Here is a 21,753-nt window from a genome sequence, read left to right on the forward strand (position 1 = left end):
TGAAATCTTACTGTCTACCATGCTAATTGGTTCCTTATTGCAAGTGTCTATGGTTCACTGTGTAAATAAAAACTTCTTAATGTTAGTGCAAAATTTACCCTTAACAAGTTTCCAACTGTGTCCCCGTGTTCTTGATGAACTCATATTAAATTAACAGTTTCAATTCACTGCACTAATTCCCTTCATTTTTTTAAACACTTCAATCATGTAAATTATTATTAAACTGTAAAGGCTAAGCTCTTTTAATCTTTCCTCATAACTCATCCCCTGTAGCCCTAGAAACAGCCTAGTCGCTCTTCTCTGGACCTTTTCTAGCACTACTATGTCCTTTATGTAGCCTAGAGACCAAAACTGCATACAGTAATCCAGACGAGGCCTCACCAGTGCATTATAAAGCTTGATGGCATCACTCAGAGTTGCTGGCAGTTTTGGATAACTGTAATCTTGGAACTTGTGAACGATGCACAGTCTTAAACTAAATGACACCATGTATATTATGAATCACTGAGTTTCATTTCTTGTCTGAGGCATTGATTGAGAGGTCCCTTTCCCATCATTGCCTAAGATAATCTAGAAGTGCACTGCAGAAAACATGTTGATATACTCATGGGTGTCAATGTGTCATAAACATTGAGTAGGCATAAAATCATAGGCTACAACACAAATAGCAATCCAACAATGACAATAACTATAGTAATATTATTATTAATAATAATAATCCTTAAAATTGAGTAGCAAGAGACACAGATAATAAAATAAAGTTAAGCAATCGACTTGGCAACTCTAGGCTTTGAATGCAGTGCTAAAGGGTGCTAAAGGGTGATTTAATTATGTTTAGTATAAACATTTTGCAAATGGGAAACATTAAAATTTGCATTAAAACTCAATGCAAATGACCTAATTGATTACATCCATCACTCTCTGAAAAAACAATATACATTAACTGGATTTTGATATTGTGTTCTTTGCATATGTGGGTACAAAATAAACAGGAATTATTGCTAATTGTTCACAGATAATTATTACACTTCAGTTTCGCAGAATTTTATAATTATGTTAAGCTAGTCAGTTTATTTATATGGTTATTGTTTACAGTGCTGCCTATGATTGTGCCATCACCATCACCAAAAATTACCTATTAGGCTAGAGAGTTAAATGTAGAGTTACCTTTGCACATATTTGTTTACACTGTACCTGAAGCTGTATTTTTTCCCCCACATTTCACATAGTTTTGATGTTTTTAGAGAAATGTGAAATACATAAAAAAAATTCAAAAACATAGACTTATCGGTTAAAGTGTTTGAGATACTCTGTAAGCGTCACCTGATAATACAGCCCAAGTACTACGTTTTTTCTGAAATGCGGAGCCACAAGCATCAAACAGCTATTGCTATAAGTAATTGAAAGTCCCCCTTCACAATCTGAACTTGTCAAGTCACTGTTTGGCATCAAACTGCTTCATATTACATACATGATGTAGTTGATCAAAGAGTGCATACATTTTGTCAATATAGGAATCTTTGAAGGCCCACACAGTTAATGACTTAAATAAAGTAAATGTTAAAAAGAACAAGAATATATAATTATCGTGCAGATGAGCCACAGAGAATACCTAAATAAATAAACAAAATAAACATTACAAGTTGTGTTTTTACTAGGAATTAATAATATCATGGATAATATTCACCTTTTAAAACTAAATAAATATAATAACTAGAGATGTATAGAAAATGAATCAAGAGTAAATCAACTAAATCCAAAAATAACAAAAAATGCTCCCCAATTTCTGTTTTAATGTTATTACACAATGTGTTGCCTACTGTTTTTCAAAGTGTTTTGCTTTTCTGAGGTTGCTGAAATATAAGAGTATGGCATAAAGGGTATGAAGACCTACTGCTGACAATAAATGGTAACTTGACACAGCATGTACTCAAGTAAAACAAGCTGAATGATATATTGACTGCAGAGACATATTTCTTTTTTATACAAGTAATGTTATGTTGCCTTGTTCACACATTTTTAAATGCAGCCTGAGTTGCGGTAGGTCTTGTTTTTTACCTTCCTAGTTTTCAGCCCCCACTTTTCAAATATCAAATTTCCTTTAAATTTGTATAATTCTTTAAAGTTTATTTATAACCTAAGTGTTTGCTGAAGATTCGTTAAAGGACATTCTGCCATATTATAAAATGCTTTAGTGTAACAAATTAGTGGTGGCATCCCTGAAACCCAGACATTAAGAATAGCAGAAGGAAATACAAAAGTTTAAGGTTGTAAGATTAACAAAAGGATTTCTTAAGAAATGCAGAATGTAAAGCCTTTCATTCTGATGTTTACCAGAAAATTTTATTATATAAGCATTTTCTATTACATTATATTACCTCTTCGCCTTTCATCTCATTTTCTTAACTGCTTTTCCTGGTGAAGGTTATGGTGATATTCTATTCTATTCTTTTCTATTCTATTTTATTATATTAGTGACAGAGTTTAGCTGTGCTGTCTCGTGAATTCAGTGTTCTGTGCTCAATTTACACTAACTGTCTCTGTGTTGTTTGCACATTCACCCCATCTCTGCGTGCCTTTTTCTTCACATACTGCCATTTCTTTCTCATATTACTAAAGACATAGAAATTAGATTCATTGCATATTCAAAATTGGTCCTGTGTGTGTGACAGGGCCCTGCAATGGACTGGCGACCCATCAAGAGCTGTTTTGTGTCATGTGCCTAGTGATGCTGGGATGATGCGCTTTTCAAATTAAATAAAACACTTTTAAGAATATTGCATTATTATGTTATATTACTTTAGATTTAATAATAATTTAGAAATTAAATACTTACTGCTTCTTCTGTGCCATTCATGCTAGTAATCCATTTGTAGGTATCATTGCTGAACTGAATTTTGTAGGATGTTACCCAGTCCCAGCTACAGAAAATAAGACACAGATCATTCAGTTATTGTATATATGCAGCAGTAGTCCTTTTAAAATCATGATGGATTGTTATTTCATAAATCTGTTACCATTTTCATGATAATTTTCTTTATGGAGCCTGTTACAGATCTAAATAAACAGTCTTTCTGGAAAATTCACGTGGATGGGTCATTTGGGAGCCAAAAATGGTTCCCTCATGGCATTGCTCTGAAGAACCACTCTAACACCTTTATTTTTAAGACTGTACAGTACTTCCGCCCAGTTTTCATGAACAGCAGCAATCATTCTCTCCACATCCCAACCTCCTACTAGGTGTGATCACTTGTCAACCCCTCTAACCTCCAGATGGAGCTTCTTCCTTGTAGAATGACTCCTGTGAACCTGGTGGGTCTTCTGGCATCCACCTGTAGCCACTGATATTGATCTTTGTGCATGGCACACCAAGCACCATCATAAATGTCTCCATCTTCAATTCCTGACTGTATAAAAACAGGAAAAGTTATCAGAATTCTGATGCCTTTAATCCTGGAATGGTGGCTAAGTTAAGATAAACGGTTTGAAACATCAGCCTTCACCATTTAACAGTACATTTTTACATAACTAATTTAAAATTTTGTTAGTCTAATATAATAGCTAAACTTACTGCATATACTGCAGAGATTTAGCCTGATGACAAAAATCACACTAACTTCTAATCTTAATGTGCATTATACATTGTTCATCTTGAACCTGCTACACCCTTAGATTTAAGAGTCGATTCAAACTGTGAACACCAACTATTGTCCAAATCGTGAATATTCAATGGGACAAATTATATGTAGAATTAAAATGCTTTTGTGATTCTTTAGCTGAGCAGACAATGGTGTGTGTTTTTCCTCTCTTCCCAAAGTCTGCAAAACAAGAAGTTGTTGGTTTAACTAAAACTAGCACAAAACTGACAGTTAATCCTTATTTCACAATGACCATTTCATAAAACATCTTTTATTCCCATTGAGTGTTTATTCAGATTTTCATGTGTAGATCTGGTTCTGCTTTTATACATCATTTTGTAAAATAATTCTAGTTTTAATGTATATTTTTACCTGTATGTTAAGTCTCCCTCGGTGGGCTCCAAGTCCAAAACGCTCACTAGAGGAGGCTTGCATCTGGTTGTCTTTTACTCTCAAGGACTCCAGACCAAGAGGTGGACATTCTGAAATACAGAATGTGTGGTGATACAGATGTGTCATATGGAAATGGATTGATGAATTACACTCTCTGTTCTATATAAAAAACTGTCTCCTACATAAGCAAATGCTTGCTTTCTCAAGATATACAGTACTAGCAAAATACCCGCGCTTTGCAGCGGCGAAGTACTGCCTTAAAATTTTTATTAAGAAGAAAATTAAACCTTTTTAAACTGAGAGAAAATATACCAATAATTATTTGTTAAGGATCTCTTTGTATACCACATTGTGAGTTCGGCCCTCCGGTTGTAATATGACCAAGCTGTGTGCGCTGAGCTTACTCTTAAGCGTGCAACTTACAGTTGGCCATGTGAACAGTAATCTTGTTTCAAATCTCACAGCTTGGATTGCTGCTGTCATAATTGGTTTGAGTTTCATGGTTTGTTTCAATTACGACAGTATTTGTAGGACTTGTGTTGAAGAGACATTCGGCATCTGTCAAGCGTTGTAAGTATACAACCCGTTTCATTGATAACTTCACATCCAGCTTTTGAGAGTTTAAAGATTCATAAACATCAAAGTGTCCACTACTGAAATTGTCACCTGTCAATCTAAGATGTTTAAGAGGCATTGGCGGTTGTCGAAAGGTGTAAAATATTTGGCCATTTCGGTACACTTGAAAGCGACAACCGAACAATTCAGCGGCAGCCATCAACTCACATGCAGAACCATAGGTGAAGGGCTTAAGCATTTCACTCTTATAGTGCTCCTGTGTAGTATAATTATCTTCTGTACCATCATCAGTCCACACCTTGAACCTGTCCCAGTCATCAATACATAAGACACAATGTTCCTCCGGATATCAAGAGTGAGCCTAATATGGCCTGTGCAATATATAACAAAGAGAATGGAAAAGGCAGGTGCCATCTCCGGGCATGGAAGCCACTCGGTAAGTGACAGTTCTTTGATCGATGGTGATCACCTCGATAGACATGTTAATGCGGGTACGGCTGAAATGATAAAGGAAATGGGTACCTGAACAATGTAAAGTAAGTCTAAAATACCTACACAATAACTATAATTGTAATAAATGAACAATAAAACAGCAGAGAAGCCGTGGATTAAATAAAAAGGATGCAGTTATCAGCAGGGAGACGTGAATCCCGTGGCGAAGCAAAGAAGGGAATGTAGAGACTGGAGCGACGGACGGCCTCATATAGGCAGGCAGCCAACAATGTGGGAGGCGTTGGGATGGGGGACCCAACGCCGCCTCACATGGTGACCGAGCTGCAGGCTATGGACATATATATGTACGTAAGTAGGATTCAGTTACCGTTGGGAACCCGCGTACCAAATTTCTTGAAGATGGGCCCATAAGTAACAAAGACCGTTGAAAAGTTCAATATGGCGGCCAACAGTGGCATCATACCACCGAAATAAGTACCAAATTTCAGCCTTCTACTTACACGGGAAGTTGGAGAATTAGTGACGTTGAAAAGTTCAATATGGCGGCTGACAGTGGCGTCATACCAACGAAATAAGTACGTACATTGGTTTCGGTTAGCGCAGGGAAGCCACCTACCAAATTTCGTGAAGATGGGGCCATGAATAAGAAAGTTCAACATGGCGGACGTTGTTGACCGTTATGACCGTTACGCGTAGAATTTCGAAATGAACCCTGCTTAACTTTTGTAGGTAAGCTGTAAGGAATGAGCCTGCCAAATTTCAGCCTTCTACCTACACTGGAAGTTGGAGAATTAGTGACGTTTGGAAAATTCAATATGGCGGGCGACAGTGGCGTCATACCATCGAAATAAGTACGTACATTGGTTTTGGTTAGCGCAGGGAAGCCACCTACCAAATTTCGTGAAGATGGGGTCAGCCTTCTACCTACACGGGAAGTTGGAAAATTAGTGACGTTGGAAAGTTTAATATGGCGGGTGACAGTGGCGTCATACCATCGAAATAAGTACGTACATCGGTTTTGGCTAGCGCAGGGAAGCCGCCTACCATATTTCGTGAAGATGGGGCCATAAGTAAGAAAGTTCAACATGGCGGACGTTGTCGACCATTATTGACCGTTATGACCAACTTTTGTAAGTAAGCTGTAAGGAATGAGCCTGCCAAATTGCAGCTTTCTACGTACGCGGGAAGTTGGAGAATTAGTGATGAGTCAGTCAGTCAGTGAGGGCTTTGCTTTTTATTAGTATAGTTCAAGCTTAAAGTAAACACAATAAGGTAACAATAAAGAATATATTTGTCTGCATTTTATTTAGACAGAAAATTTGCTCATTTTTAAACCATGCAGGTTTTATGCTGCTAGGATAGGCTTCTGTTTCCCACAAAACTAACACCTAAATTAATCCAGTGTAGGAAATACATGGATAGCTGGGCAGCTTTTGATACCCCTTTAACACTTAACAGTGTACCAATTGCTCATTGTGGTGACAGTTGTTATTAATATTGGAATTGGGAGACTAAAGTCATAACCAGGAGAACAGAAATCTAATAAAGTAAGCCAAGTATGTAAGACAAAACAATCATAGTGAAAGACAGAAGCAAGAAGAACAAATGCCAGAGTGGCATATGTGACTAGACAAAAATGATTGCAAATCATAGCCAGGAACAGAAAACTTTTAGAAAGAAAACTATGAAAAAGGGTTTTGTATCAGCAACGTAGATAAGAAAGTAATTTCTAAGACGATCATTTATCCCATGACTTCCAGGGAGGTGTCCTAGCAATATGTGAAACGGTCATATTTATGCAGTACTAGCTCCATTCCATAAGACTAGGAAAGAAATCTTGGTGTTCATCCCCATATATTGACATATTGCTGTTAAGTGTCCCAAGTAAGCTGCCCAGCAGAATTTTAGAAAATAAACTCCAACAAAACTTGGAAGAAGCTCAGATGGGTTTCAGACCAGACTAAAGTATCTAATTTGAAATGAAATATTTTTTATTATACAAATATATGGAAGGGCGAAGGGCAAATGAATTTGATAAAGATGTACATGAATGTTTCATAGACATAAAGAAAGCATTCGACTAAGTTCTGAGAGAGTAAATTTGAAACATGCTGAAGAAGACAGAAGTCTAAATAGTATCTATGAAAAAATAAAAAGCTTCTATAAAAACTACCAAAGTTGAGCTAGGACTTCTAATTTGACTTGTTCAAAATTTATAAAAACAATAGATTTAAGATAGGGAGATATTTTGTTACTCATCATAATAATGGATGCCTAAATGACTGATCCAAAAAGAAATGAAAAAAACAGGCAGATGTGGATGGTCAATATAAATGTTTTACTATGGACCAATGACCTGGTCTTCATAGAAATAGCTAGTGAAAAGTCGGACCTAAATTTAAAGTTGTGAGAGCTTACTAAAAGAAAGATGGAATTACATTTAGAGACCGTAAACATGGTCATATCAAGAACACAGATCATTCACTAGACTATTGCTGAAGGGGAGATCTTATAATAAATGTGGAACTAGAAATACCTTGGGTAAATATTAGGGGAGATGACAAGTTGAGTCATGAAATAAAACTCAAGCATGGCAGCTCCAGGTAAAATTTTCTATGCAATTATTTTAAAGTTTCCCAAGAGAACAAAATCTCAGAAAACACAAAGCCAAGAGCAGACTGCAAGCAGAAGAAATGAGTTACCTTCAGAGAGTGGCTGGGAAAATCAAACCTCAACTTGGTCACCTTGAGCAGCAGTGGATAGAAGCAGAATGTTATCCTAGGCAAGTCCTGGAAGCAAGACTTGAAGGCTTAAGCCATAGGCAAAGATGATGGACTACTTGGAAAGTGGGAAGATCCTGCTAGACTGTGAAGTTATGTGAACCCAAACAATAACCAGGGTTAGTGACAAAATCACTGGGGAAATGCATTTGCAAACCCTCCATACCATCTGGTAGATGAATTCTGGAATAAGTAAATAAGCATGTCAGTCTTTCCCTAATAAATGAAATTCAGAGATCTTTTTTAAGTGCACAGCCATTTTTAATACCAGCAACATGATGTCATTCACCTTGTCATGTCATATATTCAAATTAGTGTTTTTGCCATAAACTAATGAGGTTGACCGGAAGACAGACAATAGATTGGAGCCATAGTGGCATTACACAAATAATGTGAAAATATTATATATTGACAACAGAAATAAAAAAAAATTTGCAAAAAAATATAGTAAAATTATCTGAACCATCATCACCACCAAACATTTCTAGTGTTCACTATTAGTGCATTGGTTGCTATTCTGAAATACAGTGTTACTTAATGCATACATTTCAGATTACTTATTTGAAAATATATACTGTATGGCTAACAATAAGCAAAACAGCATAGTTTCATTTTAAATAGTTTCACAAATTTTCCACAAAATTTCATTTATGAAATATGAAACCCACTAAAATGTGTTTTGTAGGGATTTTAAAGTGGGTTTGGGTGTAAAGCAAGAAACATTGCTCCCTAAGTGTTATTCTGCAGCCCAGCGCCCCATCATCCTCTGTTTCTATGTGGCTCCGTGTGCTACTGCTGCTTACTCCTCACACTGCTCATTTTGCATCAGAGGTAACATCATCTCTGCTCACTTTCCCCAATGCTGTAAGCTGATCCAAATCTGGTTCCTTTCGAAGACTTTCCAGCAGCCATACACCACAGCCAATAGATGTTAACACAGATGAAGCATTCCAAATTGCATGCTGGTCAGTCTCTATCTGCACCCTCCTTTCCACACTTTGCAACAGATTATTTCATGGTATATTTCACCATGCTTTTGCACATGGAGAAGAAGGCTGCAGATCAGATGAAAAATATGCGAGGTAATGATGAGAAACTGTAATGGCATGGTGTGAGCGACAGTGCGAATGCAATTCTACAGACATCATGCCATTAAGGAGATGAAATACCTCACTGTGAAAAAAAAATACAGTCTGTAATGGCTAAAATAAAATCCCCAAGATTCATTATACTCTGATTTGTCTGGAATCACTTGTATTTGTGTATTTCTGTTAATGTAAAAGAAAGTATGGTTTATAGCTGAAACCACATAAAACAATTAGGAAAGCTGAAAATAAATGGAATATGCAATATTTCTTAAAAAAATGATTTGGTTGCTATTTACAAATTATTTCTGAAATCAATTATCAACTTAAATAAAATTGTAAGCTGTTTGTCTGTTTGTTCCTCTGTCAATCACACAAAACAATTTTGCATGTGTGTTGCAGTTGGTCCAGCTTAAAATATACGCTATATGGCATATCGGGAAGAGGAGGCAACCCAAAAACGAAACTCCACCCAAACGTGGCAAATACAGTTAATACCAAGCAACAAGAGTGTGCTGGAGCTGATGGGGGAACAGCATCATCTATGCACACCAGCATTTCTCCTGGCCAAAGTGGATTCAAAGAAATGGGGTATAGCATTTTCTTCCCAACTAATTTAGATAACAGGTATTTTGCTTTGCGGGACTACAATTTTCATCTAAGAGTACAGTATGTCTTTTAGTCTTATTATGGGTTGTATTTAGCCATGTTAAGTTACCCAAAGACAGTTTCTCTCCATTTATTTATATCTGGGAAATGATGGGCTATTTTTTTAATAATTCACATTTCAAAATACAGTAGTAGTAATCCTTGCATACAAAAATTGAATAACGTTTGTTTTGTATAAATGAGGTATTCTTATGTATGTTTGATTATTCAAAATATTTGATTAACCGATTAACTTGAACCAAATTAGTTTGGATAATGAAGGTTCTGCTATAATGAAAATTGGTTCAATCATGTTCCTAGTCCAAAACCTGTTTAAGAAGATTCCTTTTACTCATTAGTACTCAGTCACTGAGTTGCTTTTGAGTAATTTTGTATCCTTCCTGAGTGTGATATTTCAGCCTTGTTTATATACCTTAATAAAATCATAACAAGAAAAATGTAAAATGTACACAATATTCTGCACTTGGACCTTCCTGGTAAATAGATTCAAGAAGCACATCCTAACCATCATCTGTTAGCCTACAGGTTTACATTAATACATATGTCCGGTACTTGAAAGGGGCTAAAATGTCTCAGCACTGAATTCATTTCACAATCATTTAGGTTGATCTTGAAAAAAAGCAGAACACAAACATAGCGATTAAACAATGCATGTGGTCCAGACTCAAGAACAAGCTGAGCAAGATGCATATTGCGCAGATTTGTTTTTATTGCCAGCTGTTACCTAAGAGGTTTTGTGACTCGACATCCTCTCCTCTTTTCTAGTAAAGAGGTGCAGGCACTGACGGCATCTGCTAATCGTCCTTCCTTCATACACCCTGAGATGATCTCTTACCTGAAGAAAATAATTCTCTCTGTCTCAGTCTTTCATTGTTGCCTTTATAAGGTCCACTTCAAGGGAACCTGAATTGAAATATTTTTATTAGTATAGCAACAGTACATTTTCTATAATCTCTTCCAAGGCAAGCAAGGGCAGCAGCCTCAGAGGTGCACAAAACAGGGTGGTCCAGATCTAATTATGCAGATCCAGATTGTCTGGATGACTTTGATTGAAGCGGGAACGATTCTAGTTTGGCGCGAAGATGATTCTTCATGTCGTCAGTTTGCACACTTTTCAATGGTCCAGGATTTTTCGGGTGATTTTCTATGTAATAAAAATAATAAGTTATAGCATAATGAAAATTGCATAATTAGATCTAGACCATGCTATAGATATGGGGGGGCTTTTAGCAAGTCAGTGCAGCTATCATAAATGACAATGTGGTCGATGCAAAATGTAAAAATCTTGTTTACTGTGTAAAACACTCAAAGGATGGGCAAAGGGAAAACACATAAAATACAATGTGAACATTGCAGAAAACAAAAACAAACAGGAAAACCTAATGCTAAGTCATCTTAGAAGCCATTAGCCTCTGTCTAATCAAAAAATAAAAAGGATAAATGAAGCCCAAAGGCAGGACTAAGAAACAATGTGATCTGAATTGACCCAGGTGGAAAAAAATCTTGTTAGAAAAGGACAAATACAATGAATAGACCAGGACACAAGAGAGTAAAAGGACAGGGCCAGAAGGAGAGTCAAATAGCTAGAAGGTGTTCATATCAACGTAATAAAAAATTCAAAGCCAAAATAAAGGATACAATATGATGTCGCAAAACAAAAATGGTGCCAGAACATCAAAATCCATACTAGACAGAGGATATGTAATTTAAACAAAAATGTGAGTAGTTGTTTGTTTTTTTATTTATATTCAAAACTTGGACTTTTGAAATAGCAGTGCACAATATTAAATAAAATAAAATTGCAAGCCGATATTATATGCCGCAGGACTGGCAATCACAAGACCAGCAAAGAAGCCCCACATAGCCACAGGCAAGTGAAACCACAGCCAGATAATGTCATAATAATAAAAATACATAATAATTAAAACTAGCATTAATATCATAACAATATGACAAAATTCATTTTGCACACTAATAAACTTAGGGCTGTGCTCATCTCCAAAGTACCCCACAAGGCTTTCTCTTCCTTTCCTCCCTTAATCTTGCCCTCTCATTGGTCCACCATTGAGGTTTTGCCTCCACTTACTTCTCCACCCTAAACTCAAAGCACTTCCAGCTTGAGACAAGTTTGAACTCCAATTTGGGGTCACTTTCAGGATTATCAACTGGTCTGTAATGTTTTAGGCCCACAAAGTTCTAGTGCGCTTTGATTTCTCCTGAGCCTTCTGTAGCCAATCATCTAGGCAATTTCTTATTTCAAAGGAGTATGTTGTCCCACTACTTCTATTTTGGGATGCTGCGCTGCAATCTAATGAACTTACAGGGTAATGATTGGACTTCAACCAGTCTTTCCAAACCTTAGAAAGGCAACATGGTTCTTTAGGCCTTCCTAAATAGCAACCCCTTGCCCTTTGGGAAACACCACAGAGTTTGTTTCTATTGGCCAGGAGAGAATCTGACCATCTACTACCTACATGGATTGTACAGAATTCCCAACAGTCAGGGAACTCTGACAGGTTCCAGTATTAGGCAGACAGACATGTAGTCCTGAGGTAAATGGTAATGATAAATGGCAGTTCAGCATAGCTCTTGCAGGCCATTACCATATGCTTGTCAAGAATTGTAAATTCCAACATAAAAATTAACGAAAGACCGGAGGCAGTCTGGTCAAAACACCCAGGGATAAGCACTGGTGATCACAGCATACTGTTGAGATTCATTTTATCTGAGCTCAATAATCTGAATCATGGGTTCTCTATTCCAGATGCAAGACTGATTTGGAAGAGCAGCAGCATCACTCTGGGTAAGACCTACACATTCTCGTAGCCTGCGGATTATAGCAGAAGGGTTCATAGGACAACTGTGAACTTTTTATCTTATTTTAGCTTATTTGTAGTAAATATATATTTACTAGCTGAAATACCCAGCATTGCCCGGGAGGAAAATAAAGTATTTTTTTTAATTGTTTGAGAAAAATATAAAAAAAACCCACAACTTTAAAAATAAAAATAAATTAACAAACAATGAAGACTCACTAATGTGCTTGTCTTGTGGTCTTGTATGTATGTTATCATCCAGTTCACACTCGGAACTGGCCAACTCTATTTAATTTCAAAAGCAGCAGGGGCACGGTGGTGCTCAAACATAAAGAATGCTGTCAGTCACCTCCAGGTCATTCCAAGTGTCAACTGGATGATAACATGAATACAAGAGCGCAAGATCACCCCCCGCCCTACCCAGAAGGGGGTGGGTTAGGGTTGATTTCACCCTGCAATATTTTGAGTCGACCAATAAGAAACGTGTACCAAGTTTGATGAAAATCACTTCAGCCATTCAGAAGTGTTGCTGGAACATACATCCACACACACATACTGTACATTGACTTTTATATATATAGATAGCTGTACCCTGTGGCTGCGCCCACATAGTAATGAAACAGGACAAACTTTAAAAATCAATAGACATTGGCACTATATCTGATTGTGTTCAGCTCTGACAGGAGAGCGTTCCCAGCGTGGCGAGAAAAGCACATGGCCGTGATATCTCCCCGCAGCTACCCTCTAAAACACATGGAGCTCTGATCTCTCTCTCTCAAAAACATCAAACGTTACTCCTTAACAATCTGTAGATGATATTGTCTGTTGAACAAATAGATGTAGTTAGCTAAGTGGAGGTAAGGTGCACTCCAAAACGTGGCGAGATGTAGACCAACTCGAACAGAGGCTGGCGAGTGAATGAGGAAGGCCCTGCCCTCGGGCTCTTGGCCCACAGCCACTCTCTTGGATTTCCATAAATATATCAGTACTGCAAGTGAACTATGGTACTTAGCACGATGAGAGAAGTCACAAAATCAACAAGAAAGTTCAAGCAAACTATAGAAAACAACCAGATCTAAATCCGTTAAGTAATTCTCTTGTGAAAAGCAGACAGACATACAGACTGAATGTGTTTGGACCACAACATTTTTTAAACCGTTTCTTAGTGAGCACCTATTGGCCAAGAGTAACCTACTGCACATTCCATATTTCAAGTCCCAAGTCCTCATGGTTTGGGAGATTTTGTGATGAGTGAGTCAGTGGTATTTGGCTTTTATATATATAGATTATAATAATAAATGCAAAAAAGTCACGACTAGATGTAAAATGTGATGAAAATAGAAAGCAGTGATTTGCAAAAGCTTTGTTACCCATATTGAATTGGAAACAGAACAAAGACAAGATAGTTAAAATTTAAACTAATCAACTATATTTGTTTCGCTAAATATACACTCATTCTAAATGTGATGTCTGCAACTCATTGTAAAAAAGATGGGACAGGTGGGTGTTTACCACTGTTTCACATCACCTTTCCTTTTAATAACATTCAATAATAATTTGAGAAGTGAAAACTCTTAATTATTGTAATAATAATTGACAGGGGGAATTTTTTTGCCATTATGCTTGATATAGGACTTAAACTGCTCAACAGTCTGTGGCCTCCATGGTGTATTTTGCACTTAATAATGGGAGACATGTCTGGAATGCAGGTATGCCAGTCTATCCCCTGCACTCTCCGACTGCAAAGCCACACTGTTGTAGCACTTGTGTTGTCTTGCTGAAACAAACAAGAATGTCCCTGAAAATTACGTTGTCTAGATGGCAGCGTATATGACGCTCTATAATGTTTATGCAGCCTTTAGCATTAGTTGTGCAAATTTTCCATGCCATGGCCACTAACATACTCTCATTTCATTACAGAAGCTGGTTTTTGAACTGTACATTGGTAATAATCAGGATGGTCCTTTTCCTCTTTGTCCTGGAGAACAACACAGTGTCAATTTTCTCCAAACACAAGTTGATAGGTGGACTCATCAGACTACAGCACACATTTTCACTTTGTCTCAGATGAGCTTTAGTTAAACAAATCACCGCCATTTGTGAATGTTGTTGATGTATGGATTCCGTCATGTCTGGTATAATTTTAGCTTGCATTTGTAGGTGTTTCAATGAACTGTGTTTATTGAAAATGGTTTTCTAAAGTACCATGTGATTATACTTACTACAGAAGAATGTCCTCTTTTTACGGATATCACAGCATTCAATGCCCTTTTATGCACACCAATATCCCCAGATACTCTGAATTTTGTAGTGATGTTATGGAATGTAAATGGTGAGATCCCTAACTTCTTTGCAATCATATGTTGAGAACTGTTGTTTCTCAACTATTGACCTATTTGCTCAAAAAGCTTAGTACAAAGTGTCGAGCATCGACCCACTCTTGCTTTGTAATTAACAAAACCTTTTGTGGATGGTCCATTTATACTCAGTCATGACAGTGTCACCTGTTTATTCATGGAAAGTTGCAAACAAGTTTTTTGACACATTTCAAAAGCAAATAGGCATTGGTCCCAGCTTTTGTGGAATGTATTATACACATCGAAATCAGAATTAGCTCATACTTGCAAATTTATTTGATGTTTATGAGGATAAACACTAAATATCTTGTCTTTGAACTGTTTTCAATTAAATTCTGTAAAACGGCTTTCACAAATCACTGCTTTCTCTTTTATTTCCATTTTATATACTTTTCCGACTTCTTTGGAATTTTTTTTTATAATTTGTTCCTTGTGATTTTGTTGAGAATTCTCATTATGAAAGATGTTATAGAACAGGCTGGATGCATTTAAAATATACATTTTTAACAATTATTCTTTCTTTGTTTTTGGGTTTGGACCTTGCACAATGGGTGAGCAGCACAGGTGAACTTGTCACTTTGCACAAACATACACAGATACTCAGATTAACCATTTATTGGACTAAAGTGCACTGCAAATTAAAAACACTTCTACTAAAGTGTTTTGATGTATATGTCTGATGCATGGCATACAAGTAAAAAGGGACCAAAGCAAGGCCAGTGTGTGACATCTGTGAAAAGAAACTTATGTAAAAATGTGCTTGGCTTGTGCAATGCTTGGCAAATAAACAGCATTAAGTACCAACCTTCCCTTTTGCCTTTGAAGCCTGCAGGCTCACAGAATGAAAGCCTTTCGCGAAACACAATCTTTCTGAATTTGTGCAACACAAGGTCACTTTTTTTTCTTCCTTTTGGCATATCCTTAAAGTTTTTGGAAATAAAACTAAGATGTGAGCCTCCTGTTATTCAAAGTAATTCTACTCAGACTTTTATGGCAATTGAAGTTTCATTCTACAGTGTTTTGTCTCCTTTTAAATTGCGGGTCATGGTGTGGCTTCGATAGTGGAGAGCACTGAGGGTGTGAAGGCATATTTCCAATCTGAGCAGATGGAGCATTTTAGTCAGCTTCTCCAAGTGTGGTAATAATATTGTAATTAATTTCAGAGCAGCCTTTCATAAAGTGTGAGATGGAGTATGCTCGCAATATGCATGTGTGAAAGTTCTGTGCATGTGTGATTGCACAATGCAAATTTGGCAGGTAGTGCAGATCTTCTAGTGACATCTCCATGTAATATATCTGCTACAGCTCTTAAATAATATGCAGCAAATTTTCAGGGAACATTTTGCCTAAAAGATCACAAATGAACCCAGGAAATTCACTATGAAAAACACTTTGACAAATTATGCCAATCGACATTAGTCTTTAAAGTTGTGGTGGGAAAACTAGAGTGCCTGGAGAAAACCATGCATACATGGACAAAACATGCAAACTCCTCACAAATAACAACATAGTGCTGAATTCATACCCAGGAAGACAACCATTGCATCATTTTAGCACCCTGATTTAAAAAATCGGGTTTTATACATACATTTTTTATTAATTTATTAACAAAGCATTGTATTAGGCATCCCTGCAGTGGGCTGGCACCCTGCCCAGGGTTTGTTTCGTGCCTTGTGCCCTGTGTTGGCTGGGATTGGCTCCAGCAGACCCTCATGACCCTGTAATTAGTATATAGTTTGTTGGATAATGGATGGATGGATGTATTAGGCATGTATTAACATTAAAAATTAACAGGGCATTATAAATGAGGCCAATCAGTAGGATGTGTTAGTTGTAAAAGAAATGGCAAAAGTTGTAGGAACACTGAAGAAGGAGTCATCAATGAGAGAGCAGGTCACCAGTCAGTGTTATTTTAAAATGAACTCTTCAACAAGAACACAGGTTCACAGTGGAAAATCTGTTGAAGGTAAATTGTGCATGAACATTACAAAGTTTTTCTACACATGGAATAAAAGACCAAGACGTGTGGAAGAAAGTAAGTCTTTACTTACATTTATAAATGAACTCATTACTATTCATTGCTAGTTGAACAATGAGCTCTGTTGGGCTAAATCTCCTGTTCTTCTGTTCAAATTCTTCAAATGTTCTTGCTGCCAAGTTAAGCCCTTGTCTAACTAACCTCATAAAGTGTAAGCTCACAAGGGAAATGAAACTGAGATAGCATTATAACCTCCTGTGTGTAACTTCTGCAGCAATCCTCAGAGTCACTTCTTGAGTCAAGAAGGCCCTCAGAAAGCCACAAGACAATCTCACCAGAGTTTCCTCTAGTGTCCCTAGGTTACCCACACCCATAACCTCAATGCCTTCATAAAGTTATAATTGATGGCACGAATGCTGCGCATTCCCTATAATATGAAGCAGGACCCCATCTGTACCATAAATAAGTCCCCTGCTGCCACTCAGCGGTTTTCCAGACTGTCCAGTTCATCTGATCATACTGCAGCCATACCACAAGCTAAGCATACTTAGGCCCAGCCAGTACTTGGATGGGAGACCAACCAGGACTAGCTTGGGTTGCTGCTGGAAGAGGTGTTGGTGAGCCCAGCAGAGGGCACTTACCCTATGGTCTGAATGTGGGTCCAGTATCCCAGTGCAGTGATGGGGACACCGTCCTTCAGATGACATGTAAAATCAAGGTCCTGACTCTCTGTGGTCATAAAAGATCCCTGGGCATCCTTCATAAACACTAGGGTGTATCCCAATGTCCTAACTAAATTGCCCACCACAGCCTAAACATTCTGGCACCGTAATCATCCCGTCTCTAACTGGCTAACTATTTTTCACCACTTCACCATCTAATAGTTAATGTGTGGTTAGCGTATTGGTGCAAAATGGCTGCTGTTATATTATCCAGGTGAATGTTGCACATAAGTGGTGGTTGAAGTGGCTTCCAACTCATTATGCAAAGCACTTTGAGTAGTGAGAAAAGCACTGTATAAATGTAAAGAATTATTATTATTATTATTTCTAATTAATTTAGTGCCTAATCCACCGTTGTCTCCAGGGTAGTCCGTATATCTATGTGGCATGCACCATTAGGTATCTGTCTGATTATATGTCTACAAACTTACAAGGTACCCAACTCTCTAGTGGGTCATTACCCACATAACTTCAACAGGTATTGTGGACTCTTATGATAAAGTATAAACCATTTCAACTTAGTTTCTTATGGTCTTTGCACTTCCTGCTCTATTTGTTCCTGATATTCCCTTATTAGCCAGACAGTTTGTCAGAACAGACCAGAGTAAAAAATGCAAAACTATGTAGATAAATTACTACAAAGGAATATGTAAACTGCAAAGTCTAAGAACAATGATAAGTGTGTGCTTAATTAAGTTATTGACGTTATGTGACATTTGTCTCCATTTGCAGTTTTTTTTTGCTAATTAAAAGCAAGTGCATATTCAGGAGTTAAATATGGTGTCCCGCAGGGTTCACTACTGAGACATTTACTGTTTTCACTTTAAACCCTTCTGTTGGGAACTATAATTAGAAAACATAACATTTATTTCAATTCATATGCAGATGATACTCAACTATAATTTTCTGGTAGGCCAAATGACATTTCGTAATACGGAAACCTTAATTGTGTCATTGAATTAATCTCCTTAGCATTAAACCCAAGCATGACTCGGATGGTAAAAAAAGTTCTAAAAGCACTAGTCCCAAGTGTCACTTGGGCAACGGTATAGATGAATCTTGTGTAAGACCCAAGGTTTACTCGTGCTGTAAAAGTGCCAACAGCGTTAGTGCCAAGCATTAATCAGGCAATGGTATAAGCATGTCTTGTGTAAGCGTCAGGCCCAAGCATTACCCAGGCAACTGTGTAGACGCGTCTTCTCTTAGCCTTACAATGGTGTCTCATAAGAAATGCTTAATATCAGCAGTAATGATGAGTTGAGTCTGTCTTCTGGCAGTGAAATTGAAATGGTGGTGAAACCGAAAGTGATGCTCACATTACTTGCACATGTGCAGTGTGTTGTTCATATTATTAATCATTATTATTATTATTATTTGTATTATTATTATACTTTCTACACTAATGACTTGGTACTTTTAGTGTTTTGCACGTTTTAAACTAGAAAGATGAGATTTAATAAAAATGAAAATTTTTAAGGCAAAAAAATGCAATGCATTTAATGTTTTTTTTGAGAAAAAATGTAACGCTAAGAAGGTTAAAAGAGTAGATAGATGAGATCTACTTTTCTCTGAATACAAAAAAACCAGAAATGTTATTTATTTGGGGGAGAATAATATAGAAGACAAAACATCTTGAATGTTCCATTGTCCAGTAGGGCATTAGGCCAAAACCTGATATTGACAGCACTTGTATGCAGTATAGTTTATATGCGTCACCAGAAAACTGTAAAACTGTCTGTCTTTCATCAGCAGTTTAGAAACACAAAAATGTAAAGGGAACCGACACCCAATGTAATAAATGTACAAGTAAGGCAGCCTAAAGACAGAGACATGCTGTAAAATGCTGGAACAAGGAGCAGCAGCTGTTTCAAATCACCTCGAGGAGATCTGGACAGCATTATACAAGGGATTATTTTCGACAGGAAACTCAATATCTCTTTGTTTAGTTTTTTTTTCTTTGACTTCCCTCTTATAAATGAAGAAAGATTTGCTGCTTGTATTTTCAATTTATAGTCCTACACTGTACAACATATACAGCATTATAAAGATTAGATGTATAGTTGTTACTTATTATTTCAGAGTTTTTGTGTTTCCTATATATTCAGAAGAATTTCTTTTTGTAGTTTTGCTTCATAGTTCTAGTAAGTAAGTTAACAATCCGTTCATTATCTAATCAATTATCCTGGGAGAAAGGACTGATATTAGTACATTTCATCTGAAATTCTCTCTAAATCACTCCGTAGTAGGTGTGTGTAACTGTGCCTATGTATTGCCTGATTTTTATCCACTAAGAGGATGGACTGCAGATTGTCAGAGTTCTGCACTAGAAAAGCAGGTGAAGATAATGTCTATGTTAAGCCCTGAACCCTGGTATTAATTTTAAGGGCAAACAGCTGTTCCTGAGGTATCCGCTCTCAGCCATAATGGTTAGGGTCAAATGTCAACCTACTGGTATACCCTGATACTATTTTTTGGAATCAAGAAAAGAGACTTTCATCATAGCAATCATATTTTGTACTTTTCTTTACCAGATGCATTAAATTTGCATACTTCTGTTCTTACAACTGGGACCTTCAAATATATCTGGACAGCAACATACATTATGTCTATCCAGGGTACAATAAACTATCCAGGCAGCTTTGGGCACAAGGCAGGTTCCAGCTCTGAATGGGACACTAGTTCATCATAGGTTGCACTTATAAGTAAAGCAATAGTAACTGACAAAATCCACAAGAAAAGGAGTATGTGCTAATTCCATATGGATCGTGACATGTCCAAAAGCTGAGACTGAGCTGTTGCAGCCCTAACCACTGTCATCATACTGCCTCTTTCTTTATAAATTGATCCATCATTCATCCATTTAGTGAATCAGGGGATCAGAGGTCTGGAGCTTCCAAGGTAGCATCAGCCATAAGGCAGGAAGAAACTGTAAATGGAGTGCCAGACCATCATTCATAAAGTGCCAATTTAGAGTTACTGTATAACTAGACACATGGACCTTTGAGATGTTAGGGAAATGTGGGACATCTGGAGAAAATGAACAAAGACTTGGGAAGAACGTGGACACTCCACGGTGACCTGCCTGTACCAGGCCAGGCTCTTGGGGTTACACGGCAGCAACATTTAGTTCGTATTAGTCACTATTTGTGTTTAATAAAAAATAAGCAGTGCACATATCAACATTTATACACAATTCAGTTCAATGAGTTACACTAACACCTACGACAATATGACATGGACAGTCCTTGCCCTGGAGCCAGCTGCACACATACTTTAGATATGTTAATAATCTTGTAGTATTTACTCGATGAATGTCAACATAAGAAAATACAAAATTTGACAAATGAGAAGACAGCATACAGTGCATCAGGCTCATTTGTTTATAAAGCTAATAACTAAGCTGTCCCAGTAACTCATCCAGATACTTCTTGAAGGCTACCAATGTTTCTGCTTTAGCTACTTGTCTCAGTAGTTTGTTCAAGAATCCCACAACTCTTTGCATAAAGAAGTGCTTTCTTGCTTCAGCCTTAAATGCACTTCCCATTAATTTCCACTGATGTTCTTGCGTATGCAATTCACTGTTAAGTTGAAAGAATTCTGCTGGATCTACTTTTTCAATGCCTTTTAAAGTTCTGAAGATCTAGATCAGATCTCCACACAGTCTCCTCTGCTCAAGGCTGAACAGGTTTAATTCTCTGAGTCTGTAAGAGTGGAACATCTCCTTAAGTCCTAGGATACACTAGCGCACTATATAGTCTAAGCATAATGTCACTGGATTTGCATTTAACTGTTAACATTTTTGTATTGGCTTTTTAAGCATTTACATGCATTATTTAGATGATGAAAATGTGGTGTCAACAAAAACCCATATATGCTTTTAGAGGATACTTCCTTCAGGATAGTGTATCTTGTATTTATATTTTGTATTTATCTTGTATCTTGTATTTTGCATTGACGTTCCGTTTCCCTGTGTGTAGCATTTTGCACTTTTCTACTTTAAACTGCATTTTCCTCGTTAGCACAGTTCTGAAGGTTGTCCAAGTCGAACTGTTTTTGCTGCCTCCTCAGTGTCAAAAGTTTACTAATTATACCAAAATCAACATCATTGATAATAATCAGAAAAAAGCCCCCTGAGGGCTTCCATTGCTGACCTTACTCCATGTGAAACATCCTTCTCTTATCAGTTAACTCACTTGAGATCTTGATTTCTGATAGTATGAGGACTATATTAAGATGGGACAGCCTAGCAAAGAAATGCTACTGTTGAAGGATCGGACATGAGAGAC

At 37.1% G+C, this 21,753-nt stretch overlaps 1 protein-coding gene across 1 annotated transcript in view; it reads right to left on the reverse strand.

Annotated features, from left to right (window-relative positions):
- Positions 1-21,753, reverse strand: part of LOC120527925 (probable carboxypeptidase X1) — a 127,492-nt gene that overhangs the window by 66,024 nt on the left and 39,715 nt on the right. Inside the window, exons 2-4 of the mRNA XM_039751879.1 lie at positions 4,011-4,120; positions 3,268-3,407; positions 2,837-2,921 (exon numbers count right to left, since the gene is read on the reverse strand). Coding sequence (XP_039607813.1) covers positions 2,837-2,921; positions 3,268-3,407; positions 4,011-4,120 — 335 coding nt within the window. The remainder of the gene's footprint in view (positions 1-2,836; positions 2,922-3,267; positions 3,408-4,010; positions 4,121-21,753) is intronic.

Source organism: Polypterus senegalus, chromosome 4 (assembly GCF_016835505.1).
Source record: "Polypterus senegalus isolate Bchr_013 chromosome 4, ASM1683550v1, whole genome shotgun sequence".
In the NCBI taxonomy this organism is placed as follows: Eukaryota; Metazoa; Chordata; class Cladistia; order Polypteriformes; family Polypteridae; genus Polypterus; species Polypterus senegalus.